This window comes from Mirounga leonina, unplaced genomic scaffold (assembly GCF_011800145.1).
Source record: "Mirounga leonina isolate KUSES-001 unplaced genomic scaffold, KU_Mleo_1.0 Mir_53, whole genome shotgun sequence".
Classification (NCBI taxonomy): Eukaryota; Metazoa; Chordata; class Mammalia; order Carnivora; family Phocidae; genus Mirounga; species Mirounga leonina.
Genome location: NW_023270807.1, coordinates 47,648,918 through 47,675,457, shown reverse-complemented (window position 1 = coordinate 47,675,457; position 26,540 = coordinate 47,648,918). Strand labels below are relative to the sequence as shown.

The window sequence follows — 26,540 nt, the reverse complement described above, 5'->3', positions numbered from 1 at the left end:
TGACATACTCTAGAGGAAGGGACCCCCAGTCCCAACAAAACACAGAAAAGACTCTGCTAGGAGCTCATTTAAATAATGGTTAAGTTTTAGTCCCAGTGAATTTTCCATCTGTTTCTCTATATTAGTTGGACATAAAGCTAGTCCAATACTTAAGACATTCAGGAGAGAAAAGATACAACGTCTTACAGTGCACCTCTTCCAAAAATATAAAAAGAGAAGAGAAGAAAGTGATTTTTCTATTTGTGGAACTGTGTGTTTTGTTTACTTGGGCTTATCCCCAGGTGAAAATTCCATTTAAATACTGATTATGGGAAGAGGCTATTAACTGCTAGCCAGGTATTTTTCCTAAGGAATTAAAACAGAACAGAATAAGTATTCCTAGTGGGATGAGTATATTTTCATTCTCAGGGTGTAATAGAACTCAAAGGGAAGAGTAGTTTGGTGTGTCACAATAAATAAACAACCCAAAGAGGGTAATTGGATAAATTTTGTATCTCTTCATGTGCTTTTTACTCAACTGTATTGTCAAAGACAGAAACTCAACTTCCATTATTATGTGGGTCTGTGGCAGGTCTCATTACCTGAGGGGTAATTATACAGATATAAATATGTGTATTAATAGTCAAGCCAGATATAAGTTATATACCAATTGTAGTTGTGCATGTTACACCTTTTCTATAGATTATGTTTCTGTGTTTGCATATTTTGGCACATATACCTCCATATTTTCTCCCTTCGATTAGCTATAAACCAAATGTGAGTTGGGGGCTATTTAAATAATGAAAGAGGCTAATTATCAAGGACTTGACTTTACTAATGTACTTAGGTTGGAGATGTTTTAGGTGAGGAGAGCATGGGCAAGCCATCTGATTTGGTCCATTATTATATTTTCAATTATCTTTGATGCTCAAAGAGAGACATTAATATAGCTGAGGATGACATAGCAAATTACCACAGCTCTCTAACCTTTTAAATTGCTAACACTGTTGTAATCTGTAATTATAGAAATCAGTGTGAAAATTGTGGCACTGCATAATTATCTTTCCTGATACTTAATTGCTGAATGAATTATTAATCAGAATCAGTCTTGTATAGTATTTGCAGCAACTCAGAAGAATAATATATAATTAAATTTCATTATTCCTATTTTTGTGCTAATGTTTTATGATGTTGTAATTGATAATTAATTGGCCAAAAACTCACACAATACTTGGGAGTTTCAGGTGGCTGAAAAATGTTCAATGTGCTGAGTTCATTAACTAAGTAATGATCATTCTGTAAAGACCATGGAGTCTACTCCATTCTGTGTGAGAAAGCTTTTGAAATGGTTATATTAATCATTAAGTCTTTCATGTTTCCTTAAAAGAAAGCAATAACTGTGAGCACATATGAATAATTAAGAAATTTTAATGGATTTCAAATCTGGTCTATGTTAAGCAATCAGATGTTGGTTATGAATCTCAGGCTAATACACTAGATACAGTTCATGTGTTTTTCTGTGTATCAGTTTCTATTCTAATTAAACAATCAGCAGTCTCTATATAATCACATTTTCAAAAAGAGAGTAACAGTGCTATAGCCTGAAAAGCCATTTCCCGCTACCTTCGATGAGTATAACCCATCGTGTGCAAAGTCTTTATAGACAAAGTCTGGTCTAATCTTCTTTTCCAATTGTCCAAAATACTAACTGGTTTTCCTCCCCACAGACACACAGAATTTAAAATCTGAAAGGATTATGAAATTTTCCTTGACTGGCATTCTAACTAAGAATTCCTGGTGTGAGTCTCTCTTGGTGTCCTTTGAAACCTAGGTAACCAGCCAAAGCTCAGAATCCAAGAATGTCTTTCCCTCAGCCTGAGTTCTATTGAAAAGAAACATTGTCAAGCATTTTATGTGAACTTCTGCTGGGCCACTTTATTTTTATTTTTTTAAAGAAGGTGGTGCTTTTTTTTTTTTTTTTTTTTTTTTGGTTTTCAGTGTTTCCTTTTTTTTTTTTTTATTTATTTTTTTTAAGATTTTTTTATTTATTTATTTGAAAGAGAGAGAGAATGAGATAGAGAGAGCATGAGAGGGAGGAGGGTCAGGGGGAGAAGCAGACTCCCTGCCGAGCAGGGAGCCCAATGCGGGACTCGATCCCGGGACTCCAGGATCATGACCTGAGCCGAAGGCAGTCGCTTAACCACCTGAGCCACCCAGGCGCCCTCTCCTTTAGAAACATACAAGGGTTTTTTGTTTTTTTTTAAACAGGGGAACATCTTTTTTCTTCCCAAAGAATTTTGAAGGCCTGTGGTATGGAATTTTATAATGCATATGCTGGTTTTTAATGAGTCCTTTTCTAAGCTGAGCAGAAAACCATCCACAGGAGATTATTCCTAGGGATTGCTGTGCAAATGCACCTCCACTTTCTCGGGAAGACCATGAGTAGTTTATTTTTACATTGGTTGCGCTGGCTCCAATGTCTTATAATTCCAAATTATAAATTATTAAAGAGGAGTTTGTCATCAGACCACTCTAAGTAGAACTAAGGCCCATTCCTGTCCTTCTGAAGGAGAGCTGCTTGGCAGATTTTGGACTAACATCAGAAGTCTTTCTATTCCCATCTTCTGTCCATCCCAACCCCCTCAGAGCTGTGTATGGTCCCAGAGCAACAGAGACCCAGGCAGTAGTCACAATCTGAAAAACCTCGATGGTCCTGAGGATGCTGTGATAGGAAGGCAGCTGGGAGAGTCAGAGTGGTGTCGGCAGGGCTGTGGGCAGGAGATGCTGATGTGAAAGGACAAGCCGTGATCAGGCTGGGAATGAAAGGTGAATGCAAACAGTTGGCATGGTTAAGAAAGAGCTAATTTGACATAACATCTACTACATGTTGAATGAGTGAATTAATAAACTAGTGAACAAACATATGGGGTGTTTTACTCCTTATAGCCCATCATACCCTTTTTGTACAAATCAGGAAACTGAGGCACAGCAAAGTTAAGTGTCTTGCCAGAGGTGAATGGCGGAGTCAGGATTCAAAGCCCGGCAGCCTGCTCCAGAGCCTGCATTCTCAACCATCCCCCTATACTGCTTCCACAAACCACCATGTACAGACAGTCTTTAGTGAGTGCTTACTACACTCCAGGAATTGTTCTAAGTGTTTGCATGTTTGCCCTTTAAATGATTTACTCCTCATGACAACGGGATTGACAATGAGGAATCCTTACCGAGCGCCGCCGACACGGTTTGTCTGAGGGTGTGTAGCAGTCAGTGTTCAGATACCAGCAGGCTGGCTCTGGGGGCTGGTTCGTCCGCGCTACACCACACAGCGTCTCATGATGAAGGGGGGGATTCTGATTTGAAGGAAACCTACGCAAAAGGTAGCAGAGAGAGAACATCGAAAAAGCCTGTAATAGAAAGGTGGATTATTCAAAGCATGCACTTTTAGCAAATATAAGGGGATAGAATCTTTTGGAAATGTTATGCGATGAGAATCAGTACAAGTCCTCCATCTGCCAGATGCTTTATCTTGGCATGAAAGAGAAATATATCAGGGTTGAGTGCCCGTAAGAGCAGACATTCTTGATATAATCATGTGGAGAATTAGTCAAATGGTGGGGAGGATAATTCCCGATTGCAAGCAAAGTACTTTGTCCTTCTCAGAGAGCCCTCAGATCTATTGCCTTATTTGACCTTCATGGTCACTGTGGGATGTTACAGAAGGAAGCTGCAGTCGTGCCATGGCCGAAGTTGCCAGAAAGGGCCAGATCCCACACATTGTCCTGTTATTTTCTCACAGGCCATGGATGGAAAGCGAGAAAATTGGCCTTTCCCCAAATCTGAGCAGGAAAGTCGGGCAAACGCAGACATGCCTCCTTCCTTGTGCAGTCCAAGTTTGCCTCAGTAGAAGAAACTCTCAGCCTGTGCAGAATTACAGATTTATATAATATACAAAGAAATGAATTTTCCTTTCGTAATAGCTTTTATTTGTGGAGTGTTTACTGTAAAACAAAGGCTGTCCTAAATACCTTATCTCTTCATCTCATTTAAGCTTCCCAGCCATTTTGCACATGGAAAAACCAAGGATTACAGAATCTAATTACCGTACCCAAAGCCCTACAGCTAGGAAGTGGGCGAGCAGGGACTCAAAAGGACACCCCTCTGCCTTGGGATGAAAGGAGAAATGGGAAACTGGTACATTGTAGAGTCAAGAAAGTGCTGAGAAGTCTCTTCGTGCCTGGTGCTTCTGGAGGCTTCTCTGTGCTTCTCCAGTACCATGTGGCTAAAGGGCTGGCCCTCGTTAGACCCTTTCCTGACCATTTGAAGATAGGGTATTTTCTTCCCCACTGCAGTGCAGTTTTGACTGTTTATAATGAGTGAGTTAGAAAATAATCTCTTCTTTAATACACTTTGCTATATCTGAAGCATATCCTGTGGGGTACAAATGCTGTGTGTGAATGGTGGTGGTGTGAGCATATAATAGGACTTATATTTTAAACAGCGTACTCGATGTCCCGAAGCATTTGTGTCCCAGCCTTTTGGTAACCATAATCATCACTCTGAGAAGCTGCCAAGGACAAGACAGGGACTTGGAAGGCTCCAAGCACATCCTTTCTTCCCCCTCCCCCCCCCGCCACCCCCATCTCTCTCCTCTGACCTGCCTTTTCCCCAGACTCCCAGGAGAGCATTTCACCTCCATTCGATCTCCTGTATTGTGACAGATGGTCCAAGTGCTTTTATTACCGGTTATGGAATTTAACAAACTGCCAACCAATGGCCTTAGCCTCCTGGTTTTACTCATTTTTAAATAAGAAAAATAGGAGCAAGGGTGTCGAGGCTTCAGTGGAAGCTCACAAACCTTTCCCAAAGCACTTCCCAAAATGACCTTTGAGCCAGAGGACTCCTCAGCCTTGATGAGATGCTGCCTGCCATGGGTGCGGAGTTGTGATTGTTTTAGTTACCAGGTGAACCATCTTGCAATCTCAACTTTGTCCATTCCAGCTTGCATCCCTGCAGAGAAGATGATACTTCAGAACAGAATCATGTGGTCCAGAAGACCCTAATACGTGGAAGAGACAAGTTTCCTTTTATTAAGAACCTCTTCTGTGAAAGCTGTATTTCTGCCAAGTCTTGGAAGCTCACTTGTTTCCTTTCCCACCCGTAAGCAGTGTGCCCACTCAGGAAGTGAGGCAAGCACCGAGAGAGACCACAGTGATGAACAGCCACATAACCATAGCCATAGATACTCGTCAGGTACCGTCAAATCTGGATTTGACCCCCTTGAAAAGGAGTTAGAGTTGAAAATCCAGTCTCTAGCATCATCACTCCTCGTCAGATGAACCTACCTTTGGCAGGTTGCGCTTACTAGCACCTACCAGTGATAAACTAGCTCAGAAAATGTGCTGGGAACCCTGGCATCCCTGATATTGTTTCTTGACTTCGCATGGACACCCAAGCCTAGTGTTGGCACTGACCTGGCAGGTGAACTTCTGGCAGTAATGACACGGTCTATATCTTCTAAAGCTAATTCCAGGGAGCACATTGTTAAATTTATAACACTTAGATGTTCTCTTCCTCCTTCCTTTCCTGCCTCCCTCTGTGACTCCGTCTTCTTCCCCTCCCCTTCATCAGATTGGAAGTCCACTAATCACCGAGTTCAGTTTTTGACAATCTTAGGTTTGACAGTAATGCTACAGTTGGAATCAGACAGACTTGCAGTCTCCCCTTTTTTCTGCATTTGACTATCTGTTGTCTTAGTCTTTGATTCTCTGTTGTGAGTTTTGACTTGGTTCTTATCTAAGACAGAATAATTTCTGTCAGGTTCTGGGAACTCCCCTCCCACCCGATGGAGAAATTTGGGGTGGGGATGTGCACCCCGTCTTGAACTGTGCACTGGGTACAAATCTGCAGCGCCTTCTATTAAAATGTAAAACGATCCGTTGAGTCATCCTCCCTCTGGTTTGACTCAGATGCTTTATGGCGTACTTTGCATGTCATTTCTCTGTAATGATTTCCCCATGGAGAAGGGTGTCTGCTAGAATCCAGGCAGACTGAAGATTGCTCTGAGTCAAATGGATCTTCTATTCTTTTAGTATTAACCCTTATCTCTCAGTTTCCCATCCTTGCTTTTTCCCTGAAGGAACCTAATGAAGTAAATAGGTTCCACCACCCTCATTTAGCCTCCTAATCACTGTTCATAATTTCTTCTCACATTAGCAGCACGAAGCTCTAGGGTAATATTCTCTGGCTAGAAGACGAGGGAAGGAGATACTGGGAGAGAATACTTCACACAGATGCCCTGATAAAGAAAAATGTAGAAAAGAAATGACTTCTCTCTGTCCTCTAACTCCTAATAGGCAAGAAGCAAATGCTAATAGGAAGCAGAGATTGATGTCTGAGAAATGAATATAAATGGAGAACATAGATACCAAGAAGTAGTGTGGGAGACAAACTGAAAGTGAAAGAAAAGAAAACTAGTCAAGGGTAGAAAAGGGCCTACCCCAGCAGAATAAATGGGGGCTTTGGCTGCACCCTTCGCTGGTAGGTTATCACAAAGGAACCAAAAACAAGCATCACAATATAGAAAAGAAGAGCAGGGTAGATGATCGCAGAGCCAGATATCCAAATCTGCCAATCCCTAATTCCACATTTTCTGCCTGCTCATTCTCCTCCCTTAACCATACACACACACACCCCCATCATTGCCAGGCTCCGCTAACAGTAACTGTGTATCTTCGACAGCCTGGCATGGAGTCCTCTTCACCCATTGATTTGAAAGCATGTAATCTCTTTCATCTACTTTTTGAGATGACGGTGTATGCACTACGTTATTGTTAAACCCAAGCCGTAGCTTTCCTCTAGGCCCGAGACAGTGTTGTCTCACGTGACATTACTGGGTGGAGACTCAGACAGGAGGAGTTGATGAACACCCTCCTTGACTCCGTAGCCACATATGTGAGACAGCCTCTGAAAATGTGTCCTGCACACCAGAGCACTGGTTTTGGTGGGGAGAGGAGTGAGAAGAGAAAGTGTTGAACTAATGCTGAGTACCATTGAGCACTGTTTTCAATTGCTTCATCCGTCCTTTGAGTTGACTTGTTCATAAGATGGAAGAATTCACACCGTTATTGGGCAAGTCTTCCTCTCTTCTTCATCAGTCCCAGAAGTTACATGATAGCATTTCTCCCTTTCAGCCAGCCATGTTATTTTGACCATCTCTAACTTCTCAGAAACAGCCTTCTCAAGAACTGTAGGTAGAGAAGCTCATGTTTCAGGTTTTCCTAAAGTTTCTGTACTTTCATAGAACCATAGAAATTAGAACTCGAAACGCCTTGCAGGTCACCTAGTCCGTTTCCTCATTTTATAGATATGGACGTGGAAGTGCATTGAAATGATTTGGTTTTCACAAGAGAAGATGAAACCCGAGATCTCTGAAAAGAGTCCTGCTCAGAAGCAGAAGCCAGGCTTCAATTTCTCACTACCTCCTGAAGGGCTTCCTCACCATATTCAGCCCATTATTGCAGATTTTGTGTGTTTTCATTTGAAGCCCAAAGTCCACCCTAGGACTTTCATGATTAAGTAGGACAGCCTGAGGCAGGCAACCTGAACTGTTAACCCTTTCCTACAATCTTTAATTTGGAGCGAGCTGGAGGGTTTTTTTACTTACATAATGTAGGTGTAGCAGGTATAGCGAAGTGCATGTGTAATTTAACACAACGTGAATGCACAGCTGCTTATCACCAGTGTCAAGAAATGGAACATTGTGACAGCACCCCTGAGCCCCTCCTCCAGTACCACTGCCCAATAACAACTCTCTCCCCACAAATGGAAACTCTGTTCTGAGTCTTTTCTTTACAGTTTTACCACCTATGTATGTATCCCTAGATATTTAAATTTTGCCCATTTTTGAACTTGATATAAAGGAATCCAATTGTATGTTATTATTTTGTGTCTTGCTTCTCTAGCTCAGTATTCAACATTAAATTAGTGAGAATCGTTCATGTTGTTGCATGTGGCTCTGATGTGCTTTGTATCTTTCCATTATATGAGTATGTGAATATACCTCAGTGTATTTCATTCAGCTAGTGACAGTGTATTGTTTCCAGTTGGGAGGGATGCTGAACAACACTGCTGTGAGCACTCTTACACAGAGTTCCTGTTATAGACATACCGGAGTGTCTTGGGCGTAACCCAGGAATGGAAATACTGGGTCATAATCTGTCCATATGTATGAGAGTCTCTCTTGCTTTACATCTTCACAAACACTTGAAATTGCCAAACTTTTTAGTTCTTTCCAGTTTGTGGATGTGTAATATATCTTTAATTCTTTATTATCTTTAAATTAATACATATAGTCTACTACCAACATTCTTTTTTTGTTTAATTCTAGTTAGTTGACATATAGTTCAATATTGGTTCCAGGAGTATAGTGCAGTGATTCATCATTTACATATAATACCCAGTGCTCATCCTAACAGGTGCCCTCCTTAATGCCCATCCCCCATCTAGCCCATTCCCCACCCACCTTCCTCCATCAACTCTCAGTTTGTTCTCTGTAGCTAAGAGTCTCTCATGATTTGTTTCCCCCTCCCTCTCTCTCCCCTGCCCGTGTGTTCATCCATTTTGTTTCTTAAATTCCACATATGAGTGAAATTATATGGTGTTTGTCTTTCTCTGAATGACTTATTTTGCTTAACATAATACAATACACTCTAACGCCATCCATGTTGTTTCAAATGACAAGATTTCATTCTTTTTGATGGTTGAGTAATATTCTATTGTATATGTATACCGTATCTTCCTTATCCATTCATCAGTTGATGGGCATTTGGGCTCTTTCCACAGTTTGGCTATTGTTGATAATGCTGCTATAAACATCAGGGTGCACGTACTCCTTTGAATGTGTTTTTGTTTGTTTGTTTGTTGTTGTTTTTTAGAGAAAGAGTGCAAGCAGGGAGGGAAGGGGCAGAGGAAGAGGAGAGAGAGAATCTTAAGCAGTCTCCATGCTCAGGGCATAGCCCAATGTGGGACTCGATCTCAAGACCATAAAATCATACCTGAGCTCAAACCAAGAGTCAGGTGCGTAACTGACTGAGCCACCCAGGTGCCCCCTCAAATGTGTATTTATATCCTTTGAGTAAATACCTAGTAGTGCAATTGCTGGATCAAAGGGTAGTTCTATTTTTAGCTTTTTGAGGCACCGCCATACTGTTTTGAGGAACCTCCAAACTCCATAGAGTGGCCGCACTGGTTTGCATTCCCACCAACAATGCAAAAGGTTGCCCTTTCTCTGCATCCTCGCCAACACCTGTTGTCTCCTGTGTTGTTAATTTTAGACATTATGACTGGTGCGAGGTGGTATCTCATTGTGGTTTTGATTTGTATTTCCCTGATGATGAGTGAAGTTGAGCATCTTTTCATGTGTCTGTTAGCCATCTGGATATATTCTTTGGAAAAATGTCTATTCATGTCTTCTGCCCATTTCTTAACTGGGTTATTTGTTTTTTGGTTGTTGAGTCTAGTAAGTTCTTTATAGATTTTGGATACTAACCGTTTATCAGGTATGTCATTTGCAAATATCTTCTCCCATCCCCTAGGCCGCCTTTTAGTTTTGTTGATTGTTTCTTTCACTCTGTAGAAGCTTTTTATCTTGATGAAGTCCCAATAATTCGTTTTTGCTTTTGTTCCCCTTGCCCCTGGTGACATGTCTAATAAGAAATTGCTACGGCTGAGGTCAAAAAGGTTGCTGCCTGAGTTCTCCTCTAGAATTTTTATGGTTTCCCATCTCACATTTAGGTCTTTCATCCATTGTGAATTTATTTTTGTGTATGGTGTAAAGAGAATGAAATGGTCCAGTTTCATTCTTCTGCATGTTGCTGTCCAGTTTTCCCAACACCATTCGCTGAAGAGACTTTTTTTCCATTGGATACTCTTTTCTGCTTTGTTGAAGATTAGTTGCCCATATAGTTGTGGGTCCATTTCCAGGTTTTCTGTTCTGTTCCATTGATCTATGTGTCTGTTTTTGTGACAGTACCATACTGTCTTGATGACTACAACTTTGTAATATAGCTTGAAGTTCAGAATCGGGAGGCTTTGCTTTTCTTTTTCAGAATTGCTTTGGTTATTCAGGGTCTTCTGCATTTCCATACAAATTTTAAAATTGTTTGTTCTAGCTCTGTGAAAAATGCTGGTGGTATTCTGCTACCAACATTCCAGTACTTCTAGCTCAGCCTCTGCATCACAGCCTGCCTCTTCATACAGTTCACATTTAAATATCGAAGTGTGAGGACTTATCACTGTTTTATTACTAGATATTTAGAAAGCTTGGGTTATTTTTTATTTCGGTCTATTTTTTAAAAATGAGCGAAACAACATCAGCAACAAAAATTACCCAAAAATTGGGGCTTATGATAATTGTCCCTAAATTCTTTATGTATTTTTTTTCAACTGTACAGTAAAACCATTGTCACAAACTGTGTCAGTAAATTGAACTTCCTCCCAAAAGGTCAAAGAAAATGGAAGTTTATGTTGAAGAACAAGAACCATTCAGAGCTATTAAGGATTTGATGATACAATTGCAAGTGCTTCCTTCTAACAGCAGCCTTAAATTTCAGTTCCCTTGGCACTGACAAGCACACACGCAGATGGAGTGTTTGAGTAAATAAAGAACACGGAACGTTTTAGCTGCTCAATGTCAGGCCCTTACTCTAGCTATCTAAGGCATTAGAGACATTAAATGACAGGCACTGCAGTTTTCCATTATAAAATACTGAAATTGGATTGCTTTCCACTTTAAGTAAGAAGTTTGAGTCTTGATGCAATTGAAAAGTGTTTCCAACCCAAAAGCAATAACTTAGTAATTTTAATGGCACTATGCACTCGAAAATTTCTATAGACTTGATAACTTTCTTTTATAAAAGCTAACCCTTATAGTTTCATTGTAAATAACTTAAAAAAAAGTATGCTTGATAAGAGCAGGAATTTACTCAGCAATTACTAAATAATTTAGTATGTGATTCACAGAAGTATTTACTTAATGCCCTGTTTCTCTGGGAAATGTGGTTGGAATTTCAAATGAAATGGTTTTTAATTTGGTCTTTTTCATTACCTGCAAGGTGTATTCATTTCTTTTCATGTGAACCATTCTAGACATGACAGGTTGTCTGAAAAACTTAACATTCTACTTTTTTGTGAATTTCAGCTTTTCACATTTCCCACTGTAGATTTTTTTCTTTTTGGTTTTTTGATTTATCCTTTTAACCTTCAGAACTAAGTGTCAGACGTTTTAATTTCTGAATATGAACCAATAATGAATGAAGACTGAATAAGTAAGTGAATAAGCAAGTCTGTATTCATTAATATTGTATCTTTGACTGATAAGAATTGTGGTCTGTGTAGTTTTTTGAAGGAATGAGCATATTATGAGAAAATAATAGTAATTAACTTTTACTGCTGAACCATATGATAAGATGATTGGGGTATATGTGTATGTACATGTGCAGCTGGGTTTTTTGGCCTACAAAAAGAAGAATGAGATCCAGCCAAAACCCAAATCAGAACCTTTGGAAGGCTTCCTTACAATCTGATTTCAGCTAATGTCTACACACTTTAACACATTGTCTAATGCTTAGTGTAAAGACTGGCTGTCAGACTCCGACATGCTATTCTGGGCTCTGTTACTCACTACAGAGTATTTCATTCTTAGATCCCATGGGTCCTGCTGCAGATTTCAGGATTTGCTGCACTGGGGGGGGGAATGTTTTTTAATTAATATTAGCAAAGCAAGTGGAAAAAAAAGAAACTTAATGGGACATAATGCAGTGATAGGAGAAATGGAATTTAGGTTGGTATTGGTGAGTCAAAAACAGACAAATTGGAGGGAGTTCCTAGAAGAGCACCCATAATAATTGGAGGATGAGAAGGGCTGACTGATTTCTAAAAGAAGAAGAAACAGTATGTTCCATTATGCTTGAAGAGGGGCCAACAGTGAGGGGTGTGATAAGATCCAATAGGAATGTAAAGGCCAAGAGGAAGAGAGTGGTGCTGGCATGGCATAAGGAAGGATTATCCAGGAATAATGTAATAAAAGCAAGAAAATCCTCAGACAGGTTAAAGTCTAGCAACAGTTTCATGGGAATGATAGATTTTAGACTATACCATTTGATGAACAGATCTAATCTGTTTTAAGTGTCTTCTAAAACTTTCTGGAAGGTTTAACCCAAAAAGCAGACATCCGTGTTCATGTGACTACCATAGCCTCTTCATCGACTCAGGAGCACGTATCACCATAGCCCCTTTATTTTCCCAAATGTGTCCTAGCAGGATATTGAATCATTCCTTGAGGCCCCCCCCCCCCCCCCAGATATCTTAGACCAGAAAGAGACCATCTTGCTTATGAACTGCAATCTGAGAGTCCAGCCACTGCACTGCCTTGGCTTCACCGCTATCGATGACTGCTCCCCACCTGGTGGTGTAGACTCTCATCCAGTGCTGCTGAATAGCAGTCAAGCCCCTGCTTGGACCTCAGTGGAACTCCACACTGGGTTTCCAGGTGACATAATTCTTTTAGTTTATACTCCCTTACGCAGCCATGGTTCCCAGAACAAACCTATGGGCTAAGATGTCTAGGACTGAAAGAGCTAATAGCATTAGCACCACATGTTGTGCCAAAATGTCTTCCTAGATTTGGATTCTCCATTTCCAAAAGCTAATTTCACCTTTTTAAAATTTTTTTTTACTCAGGGATATCATGGTCTATCCAGACAGATCTTCCTAACTTGGAACCTATGAGAGCAGGGGTTGGGGTACTAGTTCCTTCTCTCCCAGAAGGATTTTTCCTTTATATTGTCCATCCCATTCCCTGTAACCACCTCTGTGGAGGCAGTTTCTTTTAAGCCATGCAACATCACAACAATAAAAGAGGGTATATGTGAATGGTCTTTATAAGGCCAAAGAAAGCTACTTCTCTCGACTACAGTGACCGTGACCCATTGCCTGTGACCAATTAGGTATTTCTTTTATAGACTCTAAGACTCAGAGAATTGTAGCCATGTAAGAACTTTGCTGATCTTCTAGTTCAGACTTTTCATTTTACAAGTCTGGAAGCAGGTCCAGAGAAAGTTAGGCAGTTTATCCAAAATCCACAAAGCTGGTCAGTGCAAGAGCTAGATCAAAAGACCTAGATCCCAGGTATACTCCTCCTTCCACTGCACCTCACTTTAGTTCTCTTTGGACTTTCTTTCATTTCATGTTTCACTAAAGAACTTAAGGCTTTGTATCCTTTATAGCAAGCTCCTCTTGCTTGCTTTAGGTGTAGGTGTAGGTGCATTAATATTAATTAGCCATAAATGGATTGGAAAAATGAGGTATCTCTTATAAATCTCCTGCTTTTTATGAATTAAGTGTACCACTTACATTGTAGAACATTAATTTTTCCACCTAATTTTGAGTACTGCCTGCTACATGTAAGCTAATATGACTTAAATAAATAAATTTCCACTGACTGAGAAAACCGAATGTGATAGGAGGTGAGTAATAATTTGAGAACTAAGAATAGAGAAAATAAATCAGACTTGAGACCCTCTATAGGAGATAAGAAAATCCTGAAAATATTTCATGTAAAAGATGCCAGAATAGGAAATATTTGTCTTCAGTCCGCATGTGCCATCATGGCAGTCGTGACCAGTCAGGTGCTCCTGGGCTCTGGTCTCACCATCCTGTCCCAGCAATTCATGTATGTGAAGATGCTCATCCAAGTGGGATATGAGCCTCTTCCCCCAACAATAGGATGAAATATTTTGGGGCAGCAAGTATGTCAGCCTCCAGGTCTGTTCTGTTATGTTCAGCACATTGTGAGCATCAGTGGGAAGCATGGCTTATTCACAGGCTTAACTCCAAGACTGTGTTCAGGAGTCCTTGGAACTGTGGTCCATGGTAAAGTTTTACAGGATTTAGGCCCTGGAAATGTACAGAAAGAAGTCACACCTTCCTTCCACCAAGTTATCGAGGTTGTCTTGAGAGATGATGGCCCGTTCTGCTGCTATGCTCATCACACATTCCTTCCACGTGATCACTCTGAGATCTGTGGTACACATCATTGGCAGAAAATCCAAGTACTGTGGACTTTGCAACTCCATAGTAATCATCTATCATGAAGAGGGCAACCTAGAATTTTTTGCAAGTCTTATATCTCGCCTCCTAGGTGACATCATTTATTTGTGGCTCTGTCCCTCACTGGCCTACCTCATCAATACCTATGCACTGGACAGTGGGGTTTCCACCATCAGTAAAATGAAGAGTTATTCTCAAGCTGTCACAGGATTTTTTGCCAGTATATTGACCTATCCCTTTGTGTTTGTCTCTAATCTTATGACTGTCAACAACTGTGGGTTTGCTGATGGATCCCTTCATTACTCCCCAGTATATATACATCTTGGATAGACTGCCAGTGCATGCTGCAAAAGGAGGGAAATATGAGCTGAGGAAATAGCTTGTTTTTCCGGAAGGTCCCCTTTGGGAAGACTCATTGTTGTGACCTGAGAATGTTAATTTGAAGATATGGGGCAGGGACAGTGACATTTCTATAGTTCCAGATGCACAGAATTATGGGAGATAATGTTGATTTCTATACAATGTGGTATGCTTTCTTAATAATCATTTAATCTTGAGAGAATGGAAAAAAATACTTGTCTTCTTACTAGGTAAAAAAGAATATAGCAGCAATTAACTAGTTGTAAAGACAGACGCCATGCAAACTCAAAGTTTGCTCCATGGCTTATGGTCATTGTAACTGAATTGTGTCATTTAAAATGTTATTCTTACTGTATAAAAATGATTCCAGGTAATAAAGCTTACAGATACTTCATCTTTTATTGAAATTCAAAGAACTAAATGTTCATTTTTGCAGAAATATTTTTGTAAAGTAGGTATTACAAATCATCATTTATAGTAGAGCAAAGTTTATACTATATGGTTAGCAAAGTGATAAGTTATTGTTTATAACATTTTTGGTGTAACTGTAACATAAAGACTAAATCCAGGATTTTATTTCCAGCCAAGATGGAGTAACAGGTACTAGAGTTACTAAATTTACTCCCACCTGAAACAACTATAAAAACAAATAAAATATATCAAACAATGCTTTTCAAAACATTGGACACCAAGAAACAAAAGACATTGACCCCTAAAAGAAGAAAAACAAGCTGAGCCCAGCTGACTGTTTTGAGAGTGTTTCCAGACAATGGTAGGGGAAAGAGAAACCAAAGAAGATTTTGGCTGACTGCTGGGTTGAGGAGACCTAATAGTCAGGAGAGACTGTAGTGGCTGCACTTCAGAAAGCAGGGTAGCAAAGAAGAGAGAGCTTCACAGAGAGAAAACTCCAGAGATCTGCAAAGTGTTTCCCTTAAATATTCTGTAGTGTATTCATTAGCCCAGGTGTGTGAGAAAAATACCAAAAACGTGGAAAGAAAGACCCAAAACAATTAGAAGGAACAATACTCAGAGCTCACAGAGGATCAGGAATAATACCTGTTCCTACCAGCCAGACTAGAGAACCCTTAGTTCAAGGGGCATTGGGTAAAATACTCAGAAGAGTCTTGAATCAGTAGTGGGGAATAAGGAATTCTAGATTAAATGCTGCTGTTCCCACCTAACAGATCTCAGAACTAAACCTGGAGGACCAAACTGTTTCCATATAACTCAGCTGAGTCCTAGGACAAAGTTTAAGAATGTTAATAACAACACACAAGTATCAAGCATCCAACAAGGTAAAATTCACAATGTCTGGCTCCAATCAAAAATTTCCAGGCATGCACAGAAGCAGGGAAATATGACTCATAATGAAGAGAAACAGTGATCAAAACTAAACCAGAATTGACACAGATGTTAGAATTAACAGACAGAAGTAGTTATTATAACTGTATTCCAAATGTTCAAGAAGTTAGAGGAGTGATTGACTATCTTAAGTAGAGTCATGGGAGATATAAAAAAGACCCAAATTAAACTTTTAGAGATGACAACCACAGTTTCTGAGATGAAAATTACTGTGAAAGGAATTAATGGCAGATTAGATATTGCAGAAGAAAGGATTAATGAACTTGAAGGCCTAGCAATAGAAACTGTCCAAAATGAAACATACAGAGAAGAAAAGACTATCAGAAAGAGAAATGTACAGATCATTTGTGAGCTGTGGGACAATTTCAGATAGTCTCCATTCAAGTAGTCAAATAAATGTCTGACATGCTTCCAAATTTGGTGAAAACTATATCCACCCATTCAAAAAGCTCAAAAGCCATGAAAAACTACACCAAAGCACATCATAATCAAATTGCTCAAAACAGGTGATAAAGAAAGCATCTTAAAAGTATCTAGAAGGAAAAAAGACATTACATATAGAGGAACAAAGATAGATAAGAATGAAGGCAGATTTTTCATTGGAAACCATGCATATGAAAAGACAGTACAATGACATTTTTCAAAGTACTGAAAAGAAAAAGATTGTCAGCTAGAATCTATACCACGCAAAAATAACTTCCAAAATGAAGGGGGCAGACTTCTTAAGAGAAACAAACACTGAAAGAATACGTCACCAACTATGATGGACCGAATGCTTAGGTCCACCTCCAAAAGCCCTAACCCCAATGCAATGGTCTTTGGAGATGGAGATGGGATTAGTATCCTTGTTAAAAAAAACAGGACTAGACCTCTTCCTCTTCCCCGTGCAAAGACAGTGAGAAGGCAGCTATCTGCAAGCCAAGAAGAGAGCCCTCACCAAAGAACCAAAATCAGCTGGTGCCTTGATCTTGGAATTCCCAGACTGAAGAACTATGGGAAAGAAATCCTATTGTTTGTGTTACCCAGTTTCTACTATTTTGCTATAACAGCCCAGGCTAAGACACAAACATATCCACACTGCAAATCATATTAAAGGAAGTACTTCAGGCAGAAGAAAAGTGTGTGTGCACTTTATTTTGCTATTTAAATCTCTGTAAAAGATAATTGTTTAAACAAAAATAATAACAATGTAGTGTGGGGTTTATAACATTTGTGGAAGTAAAATGCGTGACCAAGAAGGGAGAAACAGAGGCATACTATTGTAAGATTCTTATACTCTATATGAAGTGGTATAATATCACTTGAAGATAGATTGTGATAATTTAAAGGAGCATACTATAAACCCTAGGTGACCAATAAAATAACAAAACAATGTGCCAAAAAAGGGGATAAGCTTGAATTATAAAAAAAATACTGTTAATATAAAAACAGAGAGTGAGGAGAAAGGGAACAAAGAACAGATGGGACAAAGAGAAAACAAGTTTCAAAATGGCATATTTGAACCCCACCAAGTCAATAATAACATTAAATGTAAATGGTATAAATACCAGAATTAAAAGTCAGAGATTATCAGATTGGACTTTTTTTAAGATTGATTGATTTATTTTAGAGAGGCGAGAGGGAAGAGTCTTAAGCAGCGGAGCCTGATGTGGGGCTCAATCTCACGACCCTAAGATCACGACCTGAGCTGAAACCAAGAGTCTGATGCTTAACTGACTGTGCCACCAAGGCACCCCTTGGATTTTTTTAAAAAGCAAGACTCAACTATATGTTGCCTACAAGAAACACACTTTAAATATACAGACACAAATAGATTAAAAGGATAAGTAGGGGGAAAGATGCCAACACTAATGCTAACACTAAGCAAAAAAAGGTGACGTGACTATTGATATCAGACAAATTAGATTTCAAAGCAAATGATATTTCCAGGAATTAAAGGGTCATTTTGTGATAGAGGAATAAATACATCAAGAGAAAATAAAAATTCTAACCATGTATGCATCTAATAACAGGATTTCAAACTGCATGAAGCAAAAACTGATAGGTAAATCTACAATTATAGTTAGAGATTTCAGTGACTCTTCTCAATACCTTGGACAGAAAATTAATAAAGATTCAGAAGATTTGAACAACATTTATTATACAACTTGACTTAATTGATATTTACAGAATACTCCAGCCAACAACAGAACACACATTCCTTTCAAATACATATGGAATATTTACCAAGATAGACCATATTCTGGGATATAAGACAAGTCTCCATAAATTAAAAGGATTGAAGTCATTCAAAGTTTGTTCTCTGACCACAGTGGAATTAAATCAGAAAACAATAATAGAAAGATATCTGGAAATTCCTTCAAACATTTGGAAACCAAATAACATTTCCAAATAATTTATACATTAAGAAAGAAACAAAAAGGGAAATTAGAAAGCATTTTAAAATTAATGAAAATTAAAACAACGTTTCAAAATTTGTGAGATGTTGCTAAAGCACTACTTGGAGTGAAATGTATAGCATTAAAGCTTTTCTTAGAAAAGAGGAAAGATCTCAGATCAAAGAACTCAACTTCCACCTTTGGAAACTGGAAAAAGAAAAGCAAATTAGTCGTCAATTAATCTTTGACAAAGGAGGCGAGAATATGCAATGGGAAAAGACAGTCTCTCCAACAAATTGTGTTGGGAAAACTAAACAGCTAATGCAAAAGAATGAAACTGGACCACTTTCTTACACCATACACAAAAATAAACTCAAAATGGATTAAAGACCTGGGGGATGGGGTGGGAGGGATGGGGTGACTGGGTGATAGACACTGGGGAGGGTATGTGCTCTGGTAAGCGCTGTGAATTGTGCAAGACTATTGAATCTCAGATCTGTACCTCTGAAACAAATAATGCAATATATGTTAAAAAGAAATGGATTAAAGACCTAAATGTGAGACCCAACACTGTAAAAATCCTAGAAGAGAGCACAGGCAGTAATTTTTCTGACAAGAGCCTTAGCAACATTTTTCTAGATATGTCTCCTGAAGCAAGGGAAACAAAAGCAAAAATAAACTATTGAAACTACATCAAAATGAAAAGCTTCTGCACAGCAAAGGAAACAGTCAACAAAACTAAACGACAATCTACCGAATGGGAGAAGATATTTGCAAATGACTTATCTGATAAAGGATTAGTATCCAAAATCTGTAAAGAACTTATAAAATTCAACACCCAAAAAACAAATAATCTAATTTAAAAATGGGCCAAAGACATGAACAGACATTTCTCCAAAGATATCCAGATGGACAACAGACATGAATAGATGCTCAACATCACTGATCATTGGGGAAATGCCAATCAAAACTACAATGAGATATCACCTCACACCTATCAGAATGGCTAAAATCAAAACCACAAGATACAGCAAATGTTGGCAAGGATGTGGAGAAAAAGGAATCCTCTTGCACTGTTGGTGGGAAAGCAAACTGGTGCAGCTGCTGTGGAAAACATTATGGAGGTTCCTCAGAAATTTAAAAATAGAACTACCATATGATCCAGTAATTCCACTACTGGGTATTTACCCAAAGTATATGAAAACACTAATTCAAAAGGGTATATGCACCCCTATGTTTATTGCAGTGCTATTTACAATAGCCCAATTATGGATGCAGCCCAAGTGTCTATCAATAGATGAATGGATAAAGATGTGATAAATGAAATATTACTCAGCCATAAAAAAGAATGAAATCTTGCAATTTGCAATAACATGGATGGATCTAGAGCATCTAATGCTAAGTGACATAAATCAGAGAAAGAAATGCCATATGATTTCACCCAAATGTGGAATTTAAGAAACAAAATAGATGAACAAAGAAAAAGGATACCTAACTATAGAGAACAAGTTGATGGTTATCAGAGGGGAGGTAGGGAGATTGGGGTGGGGGGGATGGGTGAAATAGGTGAAGGGGTTTAAGAGTATACTTATCATGATGAGCACTAAGTGTACAATATATAGAATTGTTGAATAACTATATTTTACACCTGAAACTAATATAACACTGTATGTTAACTATACTGGAATTAAAATAAAATCTAAAAAATAATAAAAGGTAATAGAAGTTAAAAAGAGCCAATTAAAGCCTAAAGTAAGCAGAAGAAAGGGTACAATGATGATAGCAGAAATCAACGTAATAGAAAATGGAACAATAAGAATCAATTTAACAAAAGCTAGTTCCTTGGGAACATTGATAAAACTTATAAACCTCTAGCCAACCTGGTCAGAAAAGAAAGAGGACACAAATTCCCAATATCAGGAATATGAGCTTCAACAAAGATTCTACTAATATTAAAAGGAAAATAAGGAAATACTATGTACAACTTTATGCCAATGAATTTGACAATTTTTTTTAAAAACTGAATTTGTAGTTAAAACTCAAGGCCACGGAGACTTCACAGGCAAATTCTACCAAATATTTAAGGAAGAAATTATACCAATCCTACAAAGACTCTTCTAGAAAATTGAAGAGGAAGAAATATTTTCCAACTCATTTTGTGAAACCAGCATTACCCTGATTAAGAATACATACATGAAAAGAAAACTACAGACTAATATCCTACATGAGCATAGATGCAAAAATTCTTAGCAAAATGTAAAAAAATGAATCCAACAATGTATAACAAGACAAATACATTATGGTCAAGTGGAATTTATTTTAGAGATGCAAGATGGATTTAACATTCAAAAATCAATCATATTATTCATATTAACATACTAAAAAAGAAAAATTATGTGATTATCAATACATGCAGAAAACACATTTAACAAAATCCAGCATCCATTCCTGCTTTTTTTAAAAAAAGAAATTCCCAGCAAATTAGGAATAGAAAGAAATTCCCTCAACTCAATAGGGGCATCTATGAAGCACCTATAGCTACTGTCATAAATAACAGTGAAAGGATGAAGTGTTCCCCTAACATCAGGAACAAGGCAAGGATGTTTGCTCTCACCACTTCTATTCAACATTGCACTAGAGGTTCTAGCCAATGCAATAAGCAAGAAAAAGACACTGAAATCATTCAGATTGGAAAGGAAGTAAAATGTCTTCATTCACAAACAACATGTATGTTTTACAAAATCTATGTTATGTACCAAAATAAATAAGGCTGTGAGAACTAATAAGCAAGTTAGGCAAAACTGCAGGATATAAGATCAATACACAAAAACAATTTATATTACTGTATACTAGCAATGAAAAATCAGAAATTTAAATTAAAAAGCGAAATCATTTATAATTACATTAAAATAGTAATATCTATGTATAAATCTGAAAAAAAGATATGACCTTGGTTTAGGCAAAGATTTTTTAGACATACCACCAAAAGCATGATCCATAAAAGAAAAAATTGCTTGATTGGTCTTCATCAGATGAAGACTTTCTGCTCTTCGAAAACACTGTTAAGAGAATGAAAAGACGGGCGCCTGGGTGGCTCAGTTGGTTAAGCGACTGCCTTCGGCTCAGGTCATGATCCTGGAGTCCCGGGATCGAGTCCCGCATCGGGCTCCCTGCTCGGCGGGGAGTCTGCTTCTCCCTCTCCTGTTCCCCTCTGTTGTGCTCTCTCTCTCATTCTCTCTCTCAAATAAATAAATAAAATCTTTAAAAAAAAAAAAAAAGAGAGAGAGAGAGAATGAAAAGACAGGGGTGCCTGAGTGGCTCAGTCGTTAAGCGTCTGCCTTTGGCTCAGGTCATGATCCCAGGGTCCTGGGATCAAGTCCCATATCAGGCTCCCTGCTCCGCAAGAAGCCTGCTTCTCCCTCTCCAACTCCCCCTGCTTGTGTTCCCTCTCTCGCTGTCTCCTTCTCTGCCAAAAAGTAAATTTAAAAATCTTAAAAAAAGAGAGAGAGAGAATGACAAGCTACAGACTTGGAGAAAATACTTACAAATCACATATCTGATAAAGGACTTTTATTCAGAGTATATAAAGAATGCTCAAATCTCAGTAATAAGGAAACAGACCAGTAGAAAATGGACAAAGAATCTGAGTACACATCTCTCCAAAGAAGTAAATAGATGGCAAATAAGCACATGAAAAATGTTCAGCATCTTCAGTCATTAGAAAAAAGCAAATTAAAACCACAAAGATATACCATGGTATACTTATTAGAATGGCCAAAACTAGAAAGACTGAGTATAACAAGTTGTGGCAAGAATGTGAAAGAACTAGAACTCTCATACACTGCTGTTGGAATGTGAAATTCTACAACCACTGTAGAAAACAGGGATAGTCTCTCAAAAAGTTAGACTTACACATACCAAATGATCCATCCATTCTACCCCTAGGAATTCACACAAGAGAAATGAAAGCATATGTTCATGCATAGATTTATACACTAATTCATAGCAGCTTTATTTGTAATAGCCCAAAACTGGAAACACCCAAAGATCTGCCAATAGATGAATGGATAAAAAATCGTGCTGTATCCATACAATGGAACACTACTCGGCAATAAAGGAACAACCATTTGATGCACATAACAACATAGAGGAATTGGAAAATAACCATGCTGAGTAAAAGAAGCCAGACATAAAGGAATATAATCTGTATGATTCCATTTACATAAAATATAGAAAATACAAATTAATATATAGTGTCATAAAGCAGAACTGTAGTTTTGGGAAAAAGGGGGTACAGAGAGGTGCAAGGGAAGGACTATTAAGGGGCATAGAAAGATTTTTTTGGTGATTGATGTAGGGTATGTTCCCTGTCTTGATTGTGATGCATACATATGCTAAAACATATCAAACCACCCACTATAACTATATGCAATTTATCTTGGGTTAAAGTTATTAAAATAAATAAGAATGAAGCCAAAAGGAAAGTAAAACTTTATTGGAATTCATACTAGTAGTAGACATTCCTGAAAAACTATGTTATGTAAATCAGTTATAGACACTACTTTTTAGAGTACATCAGTGGATACTTCTTGAAGCAAAGAACCCTTTTGTAAAGTAATCTTCACTGTGGAATACATCTTTTTTTATGACTCTTAATGTGATATATTGTGTTTCCTTAAAGAGGATGTATATCAAGTCTGCTGGGATAATGACAGCACAAGTCCACTCCTTTTCAAGAGCATTTCGTGAGCAACAACAGCATTCCGTTGGTTGTGCTTTGTCCTGAAGTGGCGGAGGGCAATCGTGATAGCTCGCTCTACCGACTCTGTAGTACACATACCGTTTACTTCACTTGTTCGATTATGTATTGTGATTAGGTATTTACTCTGCTTGGCATCTTAGCCAAACGTCAACCTAGGAGTTTACGTGTACTTTGTCAAGAGAGCATAGTAAACACTTCAAAATGATTCATTTCCCCTTAACACAAAGCTCAATCAGTACTTGAATCGGGACCATGTGTATGTGGAAGTTCCTTTTTCAGTCGGATAGCAAAATCAAAACTACTAAATCTTAGAGTACCTATATGTTTTAAATGTTTTGGGTGTTTCATTAAGGGACCTGGCTTTGTTTCCATGGGGTAAAAGCACGCAGTAAAAGGGAAGATAAAAGTCAGCCATTGAACATGAATTTCCAGATACATTTTCTGAGCTCATTGTGCTGAGCATGAATATGCTAAAGGACAATTCTCCTTTTTGCCTGGCTCATGGCCATGGGACGCAGGAACTGTGACAGTCTTCTCACCTTCTGTATCTGACTCAGTAGCTCTGGTGACCCCACCTTTCTCTCTTTCAGGGTGTGAACGGCATGTCTGTGGATGAGAAGCCTGACTCCCCCATGTATGTGTATGAGTCCACAGTCCACTGCACCAACATCCTCCTGGGCCTCAATGACCAGCGGAAAAAGGATATTCTCTGTGACGTGACTCTGATTGTGGAAAGGAAGGAGTTCCGGGCCCACCGGGCTGTGCTGGCCGCATGCAGTGAATACTTCTGGCAGGCGCTGGTTGGACAGACGAAAAATGACTTGGTGGTCAGCTTGCCTGAGGAGGTACGGTAGTTTGGTTTGTTCGTGTGGTTGCTCATGGAGGTTTATCAACCTGTAGACAGTTGGCTAAGTAGGAGCTAAAAGGTGGACCCTGGGCCCCATTCCTGCTCAGGGGCTGATGTCCAAGTCATCAACACTATTAGGTTTGCCGCAGAGCCAGTTTCTATCTGATGCACTTAAAATCTCAGAGGCATGAATCTGAGCAGAGCATCTTTGTCGGGGAGCCTCACCTCACCTGTGGCTCACAGCCACTCGTAGTTTCTGGTTCACTTACTCTTCAGGTTTTGAGTAGGACAGCAAAAGTTTGCTATAGTCCTAGATGTGGGATCTGAGTCACTGGGACTGTGGCTATGATTTTTCTCTTTCAGATGGTTGAAGGAGCACTTGATTTCCCTTGAGAGTAAAAGAATGAGAGTATTCACAGCACCTGCCTTGCTTGGGGGGAAAAGTAAAAGCAATCAGTAATTTTCACAGTTAATATGGTAGGATTCTAAGAAGTGCAAACTTGCTTTTCTCACCATTGTTGAATATACCCTACTCATGTTTCTTAATTACTTCAGTGAGTACAGTTATATCTGTGCTGTAGGGACACTAGTAGCTGGACCCGTTCTGTTGAGAGTTAACATCCATTCAGTTGGATGGCCTAAGCTGCAGGAACTTAAAAGATGGGCTTCACGCTGTGAATTGTGCAAGACTGTTGAATCTCAGATCTGTACCTCTGAAACAAATAATGCAATATATGTTAAGAAAAAAAAAAAAGAAGAAGAAGAAGGTAGCGGGAGGGGAAGAATGAAGCAGGGGAAATCGGAGGGTAGACGAACCATGAGAGACGATAGACTCTGAAAAACAAACTGAGGGTTCTAGAGGGGAGGGGGGTGGGAGGATGGGTTAGCCTGGTGGTGGGTATTGAGGAGGGCACATTCTGCATGGAGCACTGGGTGTTGTGCACAAACAATGAATCATGGAACACTTCATCTAAAACTAATGATGTAATATATGGGGATTAACATAAGAATAAAATAAAAAAAATGCAATACAAAAAAAAAAAAGATGGGCTTCATAATGACAAAACATGAAATTGGTCACCCTTTGAACTGTGTATACAATTCCTCTATTTCCATCATCTTCGCTCCCCTTCATTTACATGGGACCAAGGGTAACACTGAGCGGCCTTACCCTTGTGTTTAGGTCCAGAATCTGTCATTGTGCATCTATACAGTGTATAACATTAGGGCCACCACCACCTGTCGTGCAGGCTCTGCACTGCACAGTTCCCAGAGGTACAACTCAAATCTATAGTCTGTGCGACTGGAGCCCCAGAGTTGGGCAGTGGCCCACAGCGACTCTGAAAGACACCAGAGACCCCATGACCCTGATGGGAGGTGCTAATGGTACCACTAGCATTAAATCCCAGGGGTCACAAACCCAAATGCCTCCAGAGGCCTGGCAAATAATAAAAATGAATAGAGCAGGATGCGTATAAGACACTAGGATGAGGTGGGGCAAGCACCTGCTCCACAGAAAGGCATCCAAATTCAACATAAAAAACAAATATGCAAACAAGTCACAGGGGTCGGAGGGGGTCACCAGATCCAGTCCCTTGTTAAACAACATCTACTGTTAGCCCTGCAGAACAAGAGAGAGGCCAGCTAAGAGTGAGGATTGCATAAGCACTCAACATTTTCACATTCTTCTTTTTTATGTACCCACATGAAAGGCTCCAGTACCACACTCCTCACACCCCTAGGAATTAGATAACTAGAAAGATCCTAGTACTAGAGGCAAAAGGACAAATCGGTTGCAGATAATGTACTCAGGGCTGGTGTAGGGAGGGAAACTTATGTATCAACTAATGTGGGAAGGCCAAGGAATGGCAGCTGTGGTGTGATCCTGAGCTGGATTTTCCTCATCTACATCAATGGGCAAATATTTAACCTGTCATTAGGTGAGATGATAAACATAGAAGTTCTCAGCATGGTCTCTATCCCATAGTAGGCATTCATCAAATGTTAAGACCCCTTCTCCTCTAGACGGGCAGCAAGAATGCCTTTGCAGTTTATTCCAATTCTGGAATTCTCTGGAAATATTTGGAAACTTCCAATTATCCAGAATGATCTCGGGGAGAGGATGGAGCTTATAGTTTATTTATTATCTATATCTGTTTGAGAGCTATTTCATTTATATGTTTTTTACCGATTTTCAAAAAAAATCTGTTCTATTAAAATATATTTAAAATGAAAATCATATTTTATGTAATTTAGTCTCTCTTCAGTGACTATTGGCCCCATCTTGAGACTTCCTGGACCGTGTGCCTAAGCCCTGGCCTGCCCCCAGTTAGCTCTGGGATCCTGATCTAGTCACTTAAACCCCTCTCTGAGCCCTAATTTCTACCCATAAAAACCCCTAAAACTGAAGTCCTTGAATTATTTATCATAATACAATACCAAGACAGTAAAATTTAAAGGAAACCAAAATATAAATGCATATGGCATAACTAAAAGTTTCTTTAGGTCAAATCCCTGATAATCACTTATTTCCTTGGCATTAGGGACTCTTTTTTTTTTTAAAGATTTATTTATTTATTTGAGAGAGAGTGCAGAGGGAGGGGCAGAGGGAAAGAATCTCAAGCAGATTCCCTGCTGAGCACAGAGCCCTACTCAGGGGCTTAACCTCAAGATCCTGAGATCATGACCTGAGCTGAAATCAAGAGTCGGATGCTCAACCAACTGAGCCACCCAGATGCCCCAGCAT

At 39.1% G+C, this 26,540-nt stretch overlaps 1 protein-coding gene and 1 pseudogene across 4 annotated transcripts in view; both read left to right on the top strand.

Annotated features, from left to right (window-relative positions):
• The window catches only part of BACH2 (BTB domain and CNC homolog 2), a 350,045-nt gene that overhangs the window by 250,866 nt on the left and 72,639 nt on the right, over positions 1-26,540 (top strand). For all 4 annotated transcript variants that reach the window (XM_034991411.1, XM_034991412.1, XM_034991410.1 and 1 more), the window contains one exon: positions 23,538-23,792. In XM_034991411.1, the coding sequence (XP_034847302.1) occupies positions 23,538-23,792 (255 nt within the window). The remainder of the gene's footprint in view (positions 1-23,537; positions 23,793-26,540) is intronic.
• Positions 13,153-14,528, top strand: LOC118001321 (annotated as a pseudogene).